A 19,107-nucleotide genomic window follows, 5' to 3' on the forward strand; every position below is an offset into this window, starting at 1 on the left:
AAACATCACCTCTGGGAAACTTTCTGACACCCTAAAGCTAAGATAGTTTCTTAAGCCCATTGTGTGTGACTTTAATACTTAGATATATAATTACAATATAATATTCATCTCCACTGCTACATTGTAAAAATCTTGAAGACAGGATGTCTTTCATCTCTGGCTTTTCCATCACCTCCTTCATAACCTGGTAAATGGTAGATACTACTCAATAAATGTTTGGATGAATGAGTTCGTGTGAAATTTATTTAACTTTGTTGAAGATACCTAACATTGTAATTTTTGATATGGTTTATTGGTATCCTACATCTAGTTTTAAATTACATATTAAATGTTTTTACATTTGAGTAGTTTGGTTCTGTAAGAACATTTTATTGTTAAGTATTTTAAAGTATTTAAAATACTGACTTAAAAAATAAAATACCCTCCTGGTTCTAAATGTTCATAATTTAATAATTAACATATAATTATTTTCTCTTGTTTCCATATATTCAAGGCCTACTGTGTAACAGAACCTGGAGCAGGCTCTGATGTAGCTGCTATAAAGACCAAAGCAGAAAAAAAAGGAGATGAGTATATTATTAATGGTCAGAAGATGTGGATAACCAATGGAGGAAAAGCTAATTGGTATGTTGCTTAAAACCTCTCTATATTGATTCTTAAATGCTTTATATTCAGAATCTCCCCCTCTCTCCTTCCTTTATTATTAAACTACCACAATTAAGACAAGTTTTATTCATGGAACTGGAGGGTCCATAAAGGATTATAAATAGTTCAGTGATTTTCACAAACTATTCTTAAGTTCTAAACTATTCCTTCAAATTGTATCAGAAGTTTAATTTGTAAAATAAAATAAAACAAAAACACCTGCTCTGGTTGAATCTGATTAGGAAAGCTAGAGTTCCCTCTACTTGGCTTACTACCCCCACTCTCCCTAGCCCATACCAGGATCTTCTTGGAACCATTCCCCTAAGATTCTGAGGAAAAAGGAAAGCCATTGGTATAGCACATTTCTCTGCTTCTGAGCAATAAGTTTAGAGAGGACAGAATTTTACTTTAATAAAATCTAAAAGGTCCAAATATATAGGTCCAAAAATAATGACATGAAGTTCAACAAAGGATCATAAAATCCTTTGTATTAATATAAAATGTTGAAGGAAAACATATTTGATAGCATTATTTGTGGAAAAAAGATGAAGAAAGGGGGCTTCCCTTGTGGCGCAGTGGTTGGGAGTCTGCCTCCCGATGCAGGGGACGGGGGTTCGTGCCCCGGTCCGGGAGGATCCCACATGCCGCGGAGCGGCTGGGCCCGTGAGCTGTGGCTGCTGAGCCTGCGTGTCCGGAGCCTGTGCTCTGCAACGGGAGAGGCCACAGCAGTGACAGGCCCGCGTACCGCAAAAAAAAAAAAAAAAAAATCCACAAAAGATGAAGAAAGGTTCTATAGGAATCAACAGTGTGATGTATCTGCCTTTAAGAAGCAAATGTAATTTCTTGCTGAAGTAATAGAAGTATAGCATCAAACAAGTAGGAAAAAAATGGTAACAGTTCTGGGTGACACTTTTTAAGACATGCATTGACAAAATGAAATAAATTCAGAAGCAAGTAAATGTCCTTCATTAGGGTGAGCACAGAAAACATGTCCTATGAAGAGTAAAGGAATTAGATTTGGTTGTGTAGGAAGAATTTAAAAATTTTTAAAATAATGTCTCATACATGGAAGAGTAGGCTTGTATGTTTGCTTCAAAAGTCAGTTTAGAATAAGTGTGTTAAAGTGAGAAAAATGTATAGCTCAACATAAACACAAGAATTTCAACAACAGTTCTATCTAGTGTGTGTTAAGTGGTCATGGGTAAAATGTATTTACTCATCACTACAAGTATATAAATAGAAACTTACAGAAGAAGGACCTGGTGATTGGTATAATGAACTAAAAATGGGCTATCTTTCCTTGTCTGCAAAAATTCTGATTATATATGTGTGCTCTTCGGTGCTATTTTTTGGCAAGAAAAGCATTATTCCTGAGAGTGAGTTTACTGTTTATTTTAAATATGTCAATCACTTTATGAGTGTCCAGTATTATGGAGTGCTATATCATTATCTTTAAGTAAGTTATCATAATATCACAAGTAATAAAAAAAGTGAAGAAATGATTAAAATGTAACAAGTTGAGGGAAATCCAACAATGCAAGTAGAAGCTTTCACAATTTTAAGAATTAAGTACAACGCATCATGTAGTAAGACAAATTAGGTAATATATGAAACTAGAAAACAATTTTTACTATTTTTTAAACTATTAAGTGAAACTGTAGAGTAGATGATAGTTTATTCGTTTTTTTTTTTTTTTTTTTTTTCGGTACACGGGCCTCTCGCTGTTGTGGCCTCTCCCGTTGCGGAGCACAGGCTCTGGACGCACAGGCCCAGCCGCTCAGCAGCATGTGGGATCCTCCCGGACCAGGGCACGAACCTGTGTCCCCTGCATCGGCAGACGGACTCTCAACCACTGTGCCACCAGAGAAGCCCAGTTTATTAGTTTTAAGCATAGAAAATAAATTAGTTGTTTAAGAAATTTAAAAAAAATTTCTCCTATATCAGGCTATTTAGAACATGGGTTACATGGATATTTGGATGTTTTGCCTTTTTTCCTCATGTTTTATTTTTAAATCTTCCTGGGAAGAATTCTTCTGGAGAGAAAACCCAGGAGATATTCATAATTCAGCTGTAACACAAACTCTGATTTTGCTGCATGAAGAGGACAGTAGTCAGAACATAGGGGTCACTATCTCATTTCTTTTCACAGGCAGCCCCATTTATCCTCCTTTTCCAGATAACTTGTCCCTTAAATACTTAAACTAGTTTTGGGAAAGAAAAAGTGACAGTTCCAACACACACATACTTTATTTTATGTCATCTTGATACAAGGAATTTTTACTTGTCAATCAAACTACAAAAAAGTTAGATACCATATTAGTTAAGAAGTAAATGTGGGGTGAAATACTAGCTCTGCCGTGTTGTAAGTATGTGGCCTGGGTGAACTTTTAAACCTCTCTGATTCTTCATTTCTTCATCTATAAAATGGGAGTAATAATAATTGGGATTGTTGGGAGGATTAACTGAGATGGGAGTCACCATATGTTATCTGCTGATACTATTATCTATCATCATGTATGTATATGTGTATTAGGTATTTTTTATTGGCTCGTTCTGATCTGGATCCTAAGGCTCCTGCTAGTAAAGCCTTTACTGGATTTATTGTGGAAGCAGACACCCCAGGAGTACAGATTGGAAGAAAGGTAAAGTGTGTATTTATCAGTGATTAAGGCCTCCAATATTATTTTAACTATAAATTTCAAAATTACTAATTTCAGTTTCCTTTATTGAAAACATTTTGGTTGTATTAAGTTGCAATAAAAATAAATCTGCTTTTGATATTATTGGGTGAAATAGTCCTTGTTAAAGATTTTTAAGTTGAGAATAGTTGTGTCAAGTAATTATTTGAAAGAGTAGCCATTCTTGGTGCCAGTCTATGGAGAATGCCAATAACAGCTGTGAGGGATAATGAAGCAGAAATCAAACTATCATTTGTATGGCCTGCCCAGTAATAGAGTTTTAGATATTTCAAAACACTTCGCCATTCTTTTTCTTTGCTCACAGCAACCTTTCATGTAGGATAAGTAGCATTATGCCCATTTTATGGATTAAAACAGTGTGACATAAGTTGATTACCCAGGTTCATACAACACTAAGATAAAAAGCTGTTCCTGAGAAAGTTTAGAAATGGCAAAGAGCCTTGAATGTGAGAAGGCAAGAAAAATTTTATTTGAACAAGAAAAGGTAATTTAACATATTTGAAAAGGATAGTAATATGGGGAACTTCCCTGGTGGCGCAGTGCTTAAGAATCCACCTGCCAATGCAGGAGACACGGGTTCGATCCCTGGTCCAGGAAGATCCCACGTGCCACGGAGCAACTAAGCCCGTGTGCCACAACTACTGAGCCTGCGCTCTAGAGCCCACGCGCTGGAACTACTGAGCCCACATGCTCTAGGGCCCGCGTGCTGCAACTACTGAGCCCATGTGCTGTACCTACTGAAGCCAGTGCGCCTAGAGCCCATGCTGCGCAGCAAGAGAAGCCACCACAATGAGAAGCCTATGCACCGCAACGAAGAGTGGCCCCTGCTCGCTACAACTAGAGAAAGTCTGCGTGCAGCAATGAAGACCCAACACAGCCAAAAATAAAAATAATATATTTTAAAAAAAGAGAAACAAAAGCATAGTAACCTGAATGCGTGGATATAATTAAGCAGTAGCATTTAAAGTAGATTAAAGAGAAAAGAGTTTAAAATTTAGTAAATCAAAGAAGGAAAGAAATGAAGTCATTAAAGTAGTCCTAGTGAGAGCTAAGGAAGCATGATTTAAGATTATAACTCTGAGAAAAGGAAGAGGAGATGCAGTTTTACAAATGTAAAGCTCTTTTTTTTCAAAGTGAATTTGTAAAAAAGAAAACCTATTAATGACTAAATGATGTCTATATCTAAGGCAAAGGAGGGATTATGGAAGTTAATTAAGAGTTACATGAATTTTCTTCCAAATGGGTAAAGGTTCTGATTATCTTGTCAGATATTAGACTAAGGGTGACATAACCTGAACTGGAAAGGCTACTTTGAGTTGACCAAGTTATGCAAACTTCTAAACCAATCATATGTATTTGTATGTTTTATTAAAAGCCATGAGAATCTCTCTTTTGTACCAAAGCCTCTTCAAAATGGAACCATGTTGCTAATGTATGTAAGAGGGGTACTTTCCCCTTTAGGCTGTAGAATGTTAAAAGTGGAAGATACCCTACACATTTTTTATGGTCTGTTTGCTGAACACTGAAACTGAAATCCAAGTGAAATGATTTACTCAAGGTTACATACTTAAGAGGCAGAGTTGAGATCAGTGCTAACGTGTCCTAGAAACTTGGCTAGTGCAGTTTCCTACACTGTATTATTCTATACTTTCTTTTAAGATAGATATTAAAGGTAGACTGCACTTTACAAATAAAAATATAATGAGATTATTGTATATAACAAAATAGAAGTACTAAGAATGGTTGTGCTTCTTCCAAGCAATTAGTTTGTTTTTATTCATGTTTTATTTGTTGTTCCTTTTTAGGGATGGTGGCTAGAAAACTCAGGGCCAAATTTATGGCCGTCTCTAGAAAACGTAAAGGTCCTGACAGTTTTTTTTTTTTTTTTTTTTTTTTTTTTTTTGGCGGTACGCAGGCCTCTCACCGTTGTGGCCTCTCCCGTTGCGGAGCACAGGCTCCAGACACGCAGGCTCAGCGGCCATGGCTCACGGGCCCAGCCGCTCCGCGGCATGCGGGACCCTCCCAGACCGGGGCACGAACCCGTGTCCCCTGCATCGGCAGGCAGACTCTCAACCACTGCACCACCAGGGAAGCCCCAGATTATATTTTATTACATAGTAAACCGATTTCTGATTTTATCTTGCTATGTCTAGTCTCCCTTTCCTTTTTCCCATATTCTAACTTTAAAAAAAAATCTCTGATTCAATAAATATTTATTATTGAGTTCATACTATATGCTAGGCATTATTCAAGGTATTGAGGATACTGTATTGATCAAAACAGAAAAAATTAGATCCTGCCCTTGAGGATCTAATTTTCTAGTGAGAGAGATAGATAGTTATATTATATATATTTAAATCTCCTTAAGTCTTTTTTGAAATTATCAGAATTTTACAAATTTGTGAAATCTGATGTTTTTCAAAATGTTTTGTGTTTTAGAAATTATATGGCTTGAGATGAGTCCAGGAAGCATTTTGGTTTTAAATGTTCTGGTGTTTGGGATGAGTCAGGGAAACAGGATAGAGTAAAACTGTTTTCGTAAATCCAGTGTTTTCTCATTATGTCTGAGTGAGGGTCTAAGGTACTAGAGTTTATCAACTTATAAAGACAAAGAGATGTTGGTTTTTTTCTCAGTCAAACTATATATTACTGTCACTATTTTTTCAAGCCTGGAAGCAGATTATTAATATTAAATCAAGTAAATTAAAGAATTTGTTTACAGCTCTATGTTCCCATTGCCCCTGCTTCTCACGCTGCTTATTAAAAACAAGATTAAATTGTTAAGATGGGTCATGGTATCTGCAACTTCCTCTCAAATAATGCTAATAGTTATACACACCCACAAAACACAGAAATAAAGGAAATGTGCCAAAATTGGCAAATCTAGGTAAAGATGAGGTATTCATTTTACTACTCTTGCAGTTCTTCTGTTGGTTTGAAAAATTTTTTAATGAAATGTTGAGGGGATATAGCTACCTTGGCAATTTCTTTTTTCATATATATATTTTACTGAAGTGTAGTTGATTTATAGTGTGTTAATTTCTGCTATACAGAAAGGTGATTCAGTTATACATATATATATTCTTTTTCATATTCTTTTCCATTATGTTTTATCACAGGATATTGAATATAGTTCCCTGTGCTATACAGTAGGACCTTGTTGTTTATCCATCTCATATATATATATATATATATATATATATATGAGTTTGCATCTGCTAATCCCAAACTCCCAGTCCTTCCCTCCCCCACCTCCACCCCCTCCTTGGCAACCACAGGTTTGTTCTCTATGTCTGTGAATCTGTTTCTGTTTAGTAGATATGTTCATTTGTCATATATTTTAGATTCCACATATAAGTGATATCATATTTGCCTTTCTGTTTCTGACTTACTTCACTTAGTATGATAATCTCTAGGTCCATCCATGTTACTGAAAGTGGCATTATTTCATTCTTTTTATGGCTGAGTAATATTCCATTGTGTGTATTATATATATGTATATATAATACACACACACACTCACACACACACACACACACATCTTTATCCATTCATCTGTCAATGGACATTTAGGTTGTTTCCATGTCTTGGCTATTGTGAATAGTGCTGCTCTTAACATAGGGGTGCATGTATCTTTTCGAATTATAGTTTTTTCTGGGTACATGCCCAGGAGTGGAATTGCTGGATCATATGGTAACCCTATTTTTTTGTTTTTTGAGGAACCTCCATACTGTTTTCTATAGTGGCTGCACCAATTTACATTCCTACCAACACCTCGTCTCTGATTCATTGGCCTGTCGTGCGGCGAGCAGAGTGCTTGGACTCAGTAACAACTGTAGTCCAATAAAGCTATCTTTACAAAACAGGCATTGCAGGCCATAGTTTGTCCACCTCTGTTTAAGACAATTGCAGAAAAGTCATAAAACAGTGGTTAAAGCAAGAATACATGCTAGCTCAAAAAATGTTCCTTAATATATATTGTTTGTTTTCCTTATTAGGAATTAAATATGGGCCAGCGATGTTCAGATACAAGAGGAATTGTCTTTGAAGATGTGAGAATACCTAAGGAAAATGTTTTAATTGGTGAGGGAGCTGGTTTCAAAATTGCAATGGGAGCTTTTGATAAAACCAGACCTCTAGTAAGTAATATGACTTAATAACTTTTATAGGATTTTTCATTTATTACACTGAGTAGTTTTATTTTGACACTGTATTCTTGGTCTGTATTTCTTTTTTAATATCTGCTTCTTTTATAAGGATGGAAGGATATTATTTTTTGTTTGTTTTAGAATTCTTCAACACTCTTGCTGTTACAGAAGTTATTTTAGTAAATACAGAATTACTATAGCTGTTTGATTTACAAAGAAGCATTTGACACTTAATCATTCCTGCTGATGTGTACTCATTCCTCTTCCCTCACTCATTAGGAGTATTCCGCGCCCCCCCAGAAGTTTTCCCTTGTTAAACAGAAAGAATGACTTGTCTCTAGGCTATGATCCTGTGCCTTACAAATACCTTCCATTAACCTTTAATTCATAAATAATATAAATTTAAATGCTTGTTATCTCCCCCACCCTTTATTGCCTTAAGGTATAGGTCAGCTTCTCTTTGTATAATCCTTAACTTAGATTTTAGGCAAATAGCCATTATACGTGTGTTTTAAAGACAACATGAACTTTTGCTTTGTAAAATGTTAAAATACTAGGTAGCAGCTGGTGCTGTGGGACTAGCACAAAGAGCTTTGGATGAAGCTACCAAGTATGCCCTGGAGAGGAAGACTTTTGGAAAGCTGCTTGTAGAGGTAATTTTAATACTGTACTTGCTTTGTTCAAATGTAAAGACATTGATTTTCATCTAAATATTTGAAAATTATCTTTTAAGTACAAAATAATTTATTTCTGCTTTGGTAGCAAGAAGATAATGTGAACTGTCAGGGTGGGTTTTAATTTATTTATTTGTTTATTTATTTATTTTAAATATTTATTTATTTATTTGGTTGTGCCAGGTCTTCATTCTGGCAGGCGGGCTCCTTAGTTGCGGCAGGTGGGCTCCTTAGTTGTGACATGCGAAATCTTAGTTGCGGCATGCATGTGGGATCTAGTTCCCAGACCAGGGATCCAACCCAGGCCCCCTGTATTGGGAGCGTGGAGTGTTAACCACTGGGCCACCAGGGAAATCCCCAGGGTGGGTTTTAAGAATAGATTTTCTTTAGACTCTGCTACTAACTATTGTCCACTTTGGGGATTCTGTTAATTAAGAAGAAAAAGAACAGCTAATATTTGAGTGCCTGTGGTGTACCTGACACTGTGCTACACATTTAAAATATATTATGCATTTCCCCCATTACACTCTTGTTTTGGTAGTACTATAATTTCTATTAAAGATCAGGAAACAGCAACTCAGAGAGAATAAATAATTTCTCCAAGGACACACAATTTAGAAGTCATAGGTCCAGGATTCCATTTCATGTTCTTAATTCATGTTACTTCTCATGTCTTCTTGAGTATCAAATAATTTTAGTACTATTTATTATTTTTTTATTATTATTATTTTTTGGCTGCACCACACGGCCTATAGGATCTTAGTTCCCCAACCAGGGATTGAACCCAGGCCCTTGGGGCAGTGAAAGCTCAGAGTCCTAACCACTGGACCATCAGGGAATTCCCAGGACATTTTTAATCTTATCTTTTCAAATGTTGATGCTCCCCCATTGTCTATATTCTCTCCTGTAACTCCTGTTAACTACAGGTTGTACAGTGAACACTCCCTATTTCTACCTCTGTGTGTCAGTGGTTCTCAAACTATCTGTGGTGAAAGATTGTTTTTAATTTCCAATCAATTGTGAACCATTATTCTTGTAAAATATAAGAATGTCACAATAATATCAAATTGTTGCAAATGCTTACTCTCACTTTCTGTATCATGAACTAGTCCAGTAACAATTTGTGGACTGGCAGTGATCCACAGATCAAACTTGGATTAGTACTGCTCTGTATCTCTTAACCTCAATTTTGTAATTTATCTTTGCTGTATTCTAGATAATTTTCTCAGATTTGCTTTTCAGTTTTTCTTACCCTGTGTCTAATCTGCTACTTAATCCGTTTAATGACTTTTTTCATTTCTAGAATTTATGTTTGGTTCTTTTTCATCTCCACCCTTTCTTTTATGGTAGCCTGTTTTTTTAACATAGCTTCTTATTCTCCTTTTATCTCCTTAATTATATAATACTTAAGTTATAGTCATTTTCTGATATTTTTCTGTTATCTCAAGTTATTAGGGTGATTATTTTTTTGGTCTGTTGCATGTGTTCTCTCTGTCATGACCAGTTATTTCCTCTCTTAATTTTTGCTTGTAAGTTTATCTGCAGCAGGTATTATTTTCCTTCAATGCATTGTGGAAGCATCCAGGGGAATTGGTTTTTGTACTTTTATCAGGTAGTCCAGAGGTTTCAGCATTCTAAGAGCTGTTTTTTTTTTTTTGAGGTATGCGGGCCTCTCACTGTGGTGGCCTCTCCCGTTGCGGAGCACAGGCTCCGGACGCGCAGGCTCAGCAGCCATGGCCCACGGGCCCAGCCGCTCCGCGGCATGTGGGATCCTCCCAGACCGGGGCACGAACCCGTGTCCCCTGCATCGGCAGGCGGACTCTCAACCACTGCGCCACCAGGGAAGCCCCTAAGAGCTGTTTTTAAATCAAGTATTTCTTTGTGTTTGTCACCAAAGAGAGACTCTACATTAGCTCATTTATGTTGCCAGAACTATATGTATACAGATTAGTGGAATGTATATTTATTACTAAATATTAGTTTAGTTTAATTGTAAACAGATAACATAATTTCCAGGTCCTCCCCACCAAGTATCTGATGATAACTCTTCTGGCTATTTTCAACTCAATATGGAATCTTTTATGTTCCACTTCTTACAGACTCTGAAGTTGATATTTTTTCCTCATGGCTCTTACTGTTAAGTGTAGAAAAATCTTTGTTTTTGCTTACTACTTTTCTAGGCTAAACAAAGGTAACACTAAAGGGCTGATTTATATATAGCTTTGTTCTGTTATTTCCAAAAAGAAAGAATAGATTTTGTTTTGTTTTGTCTTAAGAGACATTATAGAGTGTAGTACTCTAATCACAGCTCTCCTATTCACTACCATGTTTATTATTGTTGTTATTATCACTTCTCTCTTTAAGAGAACACTATGTCACTACTTATCCTCACAGTGCTTAACTTGATGTGGCTAAAGAAAGCTGCCAAAAACAGAGAATGGTACTTTTTTTAACCAATGAGTAGAACTAGGAACATTGATAACAAATTACGGGATGGTAGAATCTCTTAATGGCAATAACTGCCTACTCCTTTGTCTAGTTAAAACCCTCCATCCAGGTGAAGTTGGAGTGGTTTGGGATGATATGAAAAAAATCTGTTGAGAATAATTCCCATTTGTATTGATTATTATTGCTAGTTAGCAGTAACTTTTCTTGAGGGGAAAATGGATGAGGGAAAATGTTATTGGGGACTTAAGACTGAAATAAGATATACTTAGAAAGAAATATACTTATATCTCCCTGTTACGTAACCATTTTATGCTCAAAATTCTTTCATATCTTCTCATCATACTCAAATTAAAATCCAGAGTCCTTAAAATGGTCAACTGTCATCCACAGTGACCTTTTGTTGTTGTTTTTAACTTTACTCTTCCCCCTAGATATCCACTTGCTCATTCATTTCACTAAAGAATGTACCCTTGATTACCCTGTGTAAAAAAACACCTCCAACATTCTATATAGTATTCCCACTTTTTTTCTTCGTCTTAGCACTGCCCAACATTATACCATGTATGTGTTTGTTTATTGTCTTTCTTTACTGCCTCACTAGAATGTAATATCCATAAAAGTAGTAAATTTCTGTGTTGGAAACCTTTAGATTTCTAGCATTTATGGTATGTTTTGCAGTGTGAACATCTCAACAAATAGTAGTAATTGAACTACTACTATATTAAAATATTAATAAATAGCTGCTTTCTTTGTTCTAGGCACTATCCTAAGTGCTCTACATGTATTAATTAATTTAATCCACAAAATACTATAGAGTAAGTACTGGTAGTCTTATTTATTATATGTAAGAACATCAGTTAATGATGAAATCAAGATTTGAACCCGGGGAGGAACTTCAAGATGGTGGAGGAGTGAGACGTGGAGATTGCCTTCCTCCCCACAAATACATCAGAAATACATCTACATGTGGAACAACTCCTACAGAACACCTTCTGAATGCTTGCAGAAGACCTCAGACTTTCCAAAAGGCAAGAAACTCCCCACGTACCTGGGTGGGGCAAAAGAAAAAAGAAGAAACAGAGACAAAAGGACAGGGATGGGACCTGCACCTCTGGGAGGGAGCTGTGAAGGAGGAAAGGTTTCCATACACTAGGAAGCCCCTTCACTGGTGGAGACAGGGGTGGCGGGGCGGGGAAAGCTTCAGAGCCATGGAGGAGAGTGTAGCAACCGGGGTGCAGAGGACAAAGCAGAGAGATTCCCGCACAGAGCATCAGTGCCAACCAGCACCCACCAGCCTGAGAGGCTTGTTTGCTCACCCTCTGGTGTGGGCGGGGGCTGAGAGCTGAGGCGGGGGCTGAGAGCTGAGGCTCGGCTTCGGTCGGATCCCAGGGAGAGGACTGGGGTCGGCTGAGTGAACACAGCCTGAAGGGGGCTAGTGTGCCACAGCTAGCCGAGAGGGAGTCCGGGAAAATGTCTGGACCTGCCTAAGAGGCAAGAGACCATTATTCCGGGGTGCGCGAGGAGAGGAGATTCAGAGCACCGTCTAAACGAGCTACAGAGATGGGCACGAGCCGCTGCTATTAGCGCGGACACCAAGACGGGCTGAAATGCTAAGGCTGCTGCTGCAGCCACCAAGAAGCCTGTGTGCAAGCACAGGTCACTATCCACACCTCCCCTCCTGGGAGCCTGTGCAGCCCACCACTGCCAGGGTCCCGTGATCCAGGGACACCTTCCCCAGGAGAACACATGGCATGCCTCACGCTGTTGCAATGTCATGCCGGCCTCTGCCAATGCAGGCTCGCCCCTCATTCCGTACCCCTCCCTCCCCCCGCCCTGAGTGAGCCACAGCCCCCTAATCAGCTGCTACTTTAACCCCCTCCTGTCTGAGTGAAGAACAGACGCTCTCAGGTGACCTACATGTGGAGGCGGGGCCAAATCCAAAGCTGAACCCCAGGAGCTGTGTGAACAAAGAAGAGAAAGGGAAATCTCTCCCAGTAGCCTCTGGAGCAGTGGATTAAATCTCCACAATCAACTTGATGTACCCTGCATCTGTGGAATACCTGAATAGACAACGAATAATCCCAAAATTGAGGAGGTAGACTTTGGGAGCAATGATATATATTTTTTTACTTTTTCTCTTTTTGTGAGTGTGCATGTGTATGCTTCTTTGTGTGCCTTTGTCTGTATAGCTTTGCTTTTACCATTTATCCTAGGGTTCTGTCTGTCTGGTTTATTTATTTATTTATTTTTTTTTTAGTATAGTTTTTAGTGCCTGTTATCATTAGTGGATTTGTTTTTGGTTTGGTTGCTCTCTTCTTTCTTTGTTTCTTATCACTTTTTAATTTATTTTTAATAATAACTTTAATTTTTTATTTTAATAACTTTATTTTATTTTTTCTTTCTTTCCTTCTTTCTTTTTTTCTCCCTTTTCATCTGAGCCGTGTGGCTGACAGGGTCTTGGTGCTCTGGCCAGGTGTCACGCTTGTGCCTCTGAGGTGGGAGAGCCGAGTTCAGGACATTGGTCCACCAGAGGTCTCTCGGTTCCATGTAATATTAAATGGTGAAAGCTCTCCCAGAGATCTCCATCTCAACACTAAGGCCCAGCTCCACTCAACAACCAGCAAGCTGCAGTGCTAGAAACCCTATGCCAAACAACTAGCAAGACAGGAATACAACCCCACCCATTAGCAGAGATGCTGCCTAAAATCATAATAAAGTCACAGACACCCCAAAACACACACTGGATGCGGTCCTGCCTACCAGAAAGACAAGATCCAGCCTCATCCTCCAGAACACAGGCACCAGTCCCCTCCACAAGGAAGCCTACACAACCCACTGAACCAGACTTAGCCACTGGGGGCAGACACCACAAACAACAGAAACTATGAACCTACAGCCTGCGAAAAGGAGACCCCAAACACAGTAAGTTAAGCAAAATGAGAAGAAAAGAAAAACACAGCAGATGAAAGAGCAAGGCAAAAACCCACCAGACCAAACAAATGAGGAAATAGGCAGTCTACCTGAAAAAGAATTCAGAGTAATAATAGTAAAGATGATCCAAAATCTTGGAAATAGAATGGAGAGAAAACAAGAAACGTTTAACAAGGACCTAGAAGAACTAAAGAGCAAACAAACAGTGATGAACAACACAATAAATGAAATTAAAATTTCTCTAGAAGGAATCAAGAGCAGAATAACTGAGGCAGAAGAACGGATAAGTGACCTGGAAGATAAAATAGTGGAAATGCCTACTGCAGAGCAGAATAAAGAGAAAAGAATGAAAAGAATTTAGGACAGTCTTAGAGACCTCTGGGACAACATTAAATGCACCAACATTTGAATTATAGGGGTCCCAGAAGAAGAAGAGAAAAAGAACGGGACTGAGAAAATATTTGAAGAGATTATAGTTGAAAACTTCCCTAATATGGGAAAGGAAATAGTTAATCAAGCCCAGAAAGCACAGAGAGTCCCATACAGGAAAATCCAAGAAGAAACACACCAAGACACATATTAATCAAAATCAAAAATCAAATACAGACGGCTTCCCTGGTGGCGCAGTGGTTGAGAGTCCACCTGCCGATGCAGGGGTCACGGGTTCGTGCCCTGGTCCAGGAAGATCCCACATGCCGCGGAGCGGCTGGGCCCGTGAGCCATGACCGCTGAGCCTGCGTGTCTGGAGCCTGTGCTCCACAACGGGAGAGGCCACAACAGTGAGAGGCCCGCGTACTGGAAAAAAAGAAAATCTAATACAAAGAAAATATATTAAAAGCCGCAAGGGAAAAGCAACAAATAAAATACAAGGGAATCCTCATAAGGTTAACAGCTGATCTTTCAGCAGAAACTCTGCAAGCCAGAAGGGAGTGGCAGGACATATTTAAAGTGATGAAAGGGAAAAACTTAAAACCAAGATTACTCTACCCAGGAAGGATCTCATTCAGATTCGACAGAGAAATTAAAACCTTTATAGACAAGCAAGAGCTAAGAGAATTCAGCACCACCAAACCAGCTTTACAACAAATGCTAAAGGAATTTCTCTAGGCAGGAGACACAAGAGAAGGAAAAGAGTTACACTAACAAACCCGAAACAATTAAGAAAATGGTAATAGGAACATACATATCGATAATTACCTTAAATGTAAATGGATTAAATGCTCCAAACAAAAGACAGACTGGCTGAATGGATACAAAAACAAGACCCATTAAAATATGCTGTATACAAGAGACCCACTTCAGACCTAGGGATACATATGGACTGAAAGTGAGGGGATGGAAAAAGATATTCCATGCAAATGGAAATCAAAAGAAAGCTGCAGTAGCAATTCTCATATCAGACGAAATAGGCTTTAAAATAAAGACTATTACAAGAGACAAAGACACTGCATAATGATCAAGGGACCAATCCAAGAATAAAATATAACAATTGTAAATATTTATGCACCCAACATAGAAGCATCTCAATACATAACACAAATGCTAACAGCCATAAAAGGGGAAATTGACAGTAACACAATAATAGTAGGGAAATTGAACACGCCACTTTAACCAATGGACAGATCATCCAAAATGAAAATAAATAAGAAAACACAAGCTTTAAATGATACATTTAAAGATGGACTTAACTGATATTTATAAGACATTCCATCCAGAAAGCAACAGAATATACTTTCTTCTCATGTGCTCATGGAACATTCTCCAGGATAGATCATATCTTGGGTCACAAATCAAGCCTTGGTAAATTTAAGAAAATTGAAATCATGTCAGGTATCTTTTCCTACCACAATGCTATGAGATTAGATATGAATCATGGGAAAAAATCTGTAAAAAATACAAATACATGGAGGCTAAACAATACACTACTTAATAACCAAGAGATCACTGAAGAAATCAAATAAGAAATCAAAAAATACCTAGAGACAAATGACAATGAAAACACAACTACCCAAAACCTATGGGATGCAGCAAAAGTAGTTCTAAGAGGGAAGTTTATAGCAATACAGTCCTACCTCAAGAAACATCTCAAATAAACAACCTAACCTTACACCTAAAGCAATTAGAGAAAGAAGAATAAAAAAGCCCCAAAGTTAGTAGAAGGAAAGAACTCATAAAGATCAGTTCAGAAATAAATGAAAAATAAGGAAACAGTAGCAAAGATCAGTGAAACTAAAAGCTGGTTCTTGGAGAAGATAAACAAAATTGATAAGCCATTAGCCAGACTCATCAAGAAAAAAAGGGTAAGAGTCATCAATAGAATAAGAAATGAAAAAGGAGAAGTAACTACTGACACTGCAGAAATACAAAGGATCATGAGAGATTACTACAAGCAGCTGTATTACAATAAAATGGACAACCTGGAAGAAATGGACAAATTCTTAGAAAAGCACAACCTTCTGAGACTGAACCAGGAAGAAATAGAAAATATAAACAGATCAATCACAAGCACTAAAATTGAAATTGTGATTAAAAACCTTCCAACAACCAAAGCCCAGGACCAGATAGATTCACAGGCAAATTCTGTCAAACATTTAGAGAAAAGCTAACACCTATCCTTCTCAAACTCTTCCAAAATATAGCAGAGGGAGGAACACTCCGAAACTCATTCTACAAGACCACCATCATCCTGATACCAAAACCAGACAAAGATGTCACAAAGAAAGAAAACTACAGGCCAATATCACTGATGAACATAGGTGCAAAAATCCTCAACAAAATACTAGTAAACAGAATCCAACAGCAAATTAAAAGGATCATACACCATGATCAAGTGGGGTTTATCCCAGGAATGCAAGGATTCTTCAATATATGCAAATCAATCAATGTGATACACCATATTAACAAACTGAAGGAGAAAAACCATATGATCATCTCAACAGGTGCAGAAAAAGCTTTCGACAAAATTCAATACCCATTTATCTTAAAAACCCTCCAGAAAGTAGGCATAGAGGGAACTTACCTCAACATAATAAAGGCCATATATGACAAACCCATAGCCAACATCGTTCTCAATGTTAAAAAACTGAAACCATTTCCACTAAGATCAGGAACAAGACATGGTTGCCCACTCTCAGCACTCTTATTCAACATAGTTTTGGAAGTTTTAGCCACAGCAATCAGAGAAGAAAAAGAAATAAAAGGAATCCAAATCGGAAAAGAAGAAGTAAAGCTGTCACTGTTTGCAAATGACATGATACTATACATAGAGAATCCTAAAGATGCTACCAGAAAACTACTAGAGCTAATCAATGAATTTGGTAAAGTAGCAGGATACAAATTAATGCACAGAAATCTCTTGTATTCCTATACACTAATGATGTAAAATCTGAAAGAGAAATTAAGGAAACACTCCCATTTACCATTGCAACAAAAGGAATAAAATACCTAAGGAGACGAAAGACCTATATGCAGAAAACTATAAGACACTGATGAAAGAAATTAAAGATGATACAAACAGATGGAGAGATATACCATGTTCTTGGATTGGAAGAATCAACATTGTGAAAATGACTCTACTACCCAAAGCAATCTACAAATTCAGTGCAATCCCTAACAAATTACCAGTGGAATTTTTTACAGAACTAGAACAAAACATCTTAAAATTCGTATGGAGACACAAAAGACCCTGAATAGCCAAAGCAATCTCGAGAAAGACAAACAAAGTTGGACGAATCAGGCTCACTGACTTCAGAGTCTACCACAAAGCTACAGTAATCAAGACACTATGGTACTGGCACAAAAAGGGAAATATATATCAGTTGTACAGGATAGAATGCCCAGAGATAAACCCATGCACATATGGTCACGTTATCTTTGATAAAGGATGCAAGAATATACAATGGAGAAAAGACAGCCTCTGGAATACGTGGTGCTGGGAGAACTGTACAGCTACATGTAAAAGAATGAAATTAGAACACTGCCTAACACCATACACAACAATAAACTCAAAATGTAATAAAGACCTAAATGTAAATCCAGACACTATAAAACTCTTAGAGGAAAACATAGGCAGAACATTCTATGACATAAATCACAGCAAGATCTTTTTGGACCCACCTCCTAGAGAAATGGAAATAAAAACAAAAATAAACAAATGGACCTAATGGAACTTAAATGTCTTTGCACAGCAAAGGAAACCATAAAAAAGGTGAAAAGACAACCCTCAGAATGGGAGAAAATATTTGCAATTGGAGCAACTCACAAAGGATTAATCTCCAAAATATACAAGCAGCTCATTCAGCTCAATGTCAAAAAAGTAAACAACACAATCCATAAATGGGCAGAAGCCCTAAATAAACATTTCTTCAAAGAAAATATACAGTTTGCCAACAAGCACCTGAATGGTTGCTCAACATCACTAATCATTAGAGAAATGCATATCAAAACTACAATGAGGTGTCACCTCACACCAGTCAGAATGGCCCTCATCAAAAAATCTACAAACAATAAATGCTGGAGAGGGTTTGGCGAAAAGGGAACCCTCTTGCACTGTTGGTGGGAATGTAAATTGATATAGCCACTATGGAGAACAGTATGGAGGTTCCTTAAAAAAGTAAAAATAGAACCTCCATACAACCCAGCAATGTCACTACTGGGCATATACACTGAGAAAACCATAATTCAAAAAGAGTCATGTACCACAATGTACATTGCAGCTTTATGTACAATAGGCAGGACATGGAAGCAACCTAAATGTCCACTGACAGATGAATGGATAAAGAAGATGTGGCGCATATATACAGTGGAATATTACTCATCCATAAGAAGAAATGAACTTGAGTTATTCGTAGTGAGGTGGATGGACCTAGAGTCTGTCATACAGAGTGAAGTAAGTCAGAAAGAAAAACAAATACCGTATGCTAACATATATATATGGAATATATAAAAATAATGGTTCTGAAGAATCTAGGGGCAGGACAGGAATAAAGATGCAGGTGTAGAGAACAGACTTGAGGACATGGGGTAGGGGGAAGGGTATGCTGGGAGGAAGTGAGAGAGTGGCATCACTAATATATACTACCAAATGTAAAATAGATAGCTAGTGGGAAGCAGCCACATAGCACAGGGAGTTCAGCTTGTTGCTTTTTGACCCCCTAGAGGGGTGGGGGGGTGGGAGGGAGATGCAAGAGGGAGGAGATATGGGCACATATGTATAACTGGTTCACTTTGTTATAAAGCAGAAACTAACACACCATTGTGAAGCAATTATATTCCAATAATGATGTTTAAAAAAAGAAAAAATAGATGTGAACCCAAGTAGTCACTTATTAAAGAGTCTGTCCTCTTTGCATACTCTACATGTGCTATTTCCAGAGATATAAAAGAAGTTTGATATAGCCTCTGCCTTCAGGAGCCTTTGACTTTGGAGAAAAGATACATATCAGAAAAGAAATATTAAGAAATAATATAGAGCAGTATAACATTAAGTCCCAAAATGAGAGCTACAGACAGGTTACAGAACCAAAAGGAGAGACTGTCTTGGGCTAGATGCATTACAGGGTA

The 19,107-nt window shown here is 37.7% G+C and overlaps 1 protein-coding gene across 4 annotated transcripts in view; it reads left to right on the forward strand.

Moving 5' to 3' along the window:
- The window catches only part of ACADM (acyl-CoA dehydrogenase medium chain), a 58,710-nt gene that overhangs the window by 21,205 nt on the left and 18,398 nt on the right, over positions 1 to 19,107 (forward strand). For 3 of the 4 annotated variants that reach the window (XM_032604155.1, XM_032604146.1, XM_032604174.1), the window contains 4 exons: positions 494 to 624; positions 3,179 to 3,287; positions 7,343 to 7,483; positions 8,050 to 8,145. In XM_032604155.1, the coding sequence (XP_032460046.1) occupies positions 494 to 624; positions 3,179 to 3,287; positions 7,343 to 7,483; positions 8,050 to 8,145 (477 nt within the window). Of the gene's footprint in view, positions 1 to 493; positions 625 to 3,178; positions 3,288 to 7,342; positions 7,484 to 8,049; positions 8,146 to 9,826; positions 11,403 to 19,107 lie in introns of those variants that run through there. The other variant, XM_032604164.1, reaches the window with a different exon arrangement.

Source organism: Phocoena sinus, chromosome 1, assembly GCF_008692025.1.
Source record: "Phocoena sinus isolate mPhoSin1 chromosome 1, mPhoSin1.pri, whole genome shotgun sequence".
Classification (NCBI taxonomy): Eukaryota; Metazoa; Chordata; class Mammalia; order Artiodactyla; family Phocoenidae; genus Phocoena; species Phocoena sinus.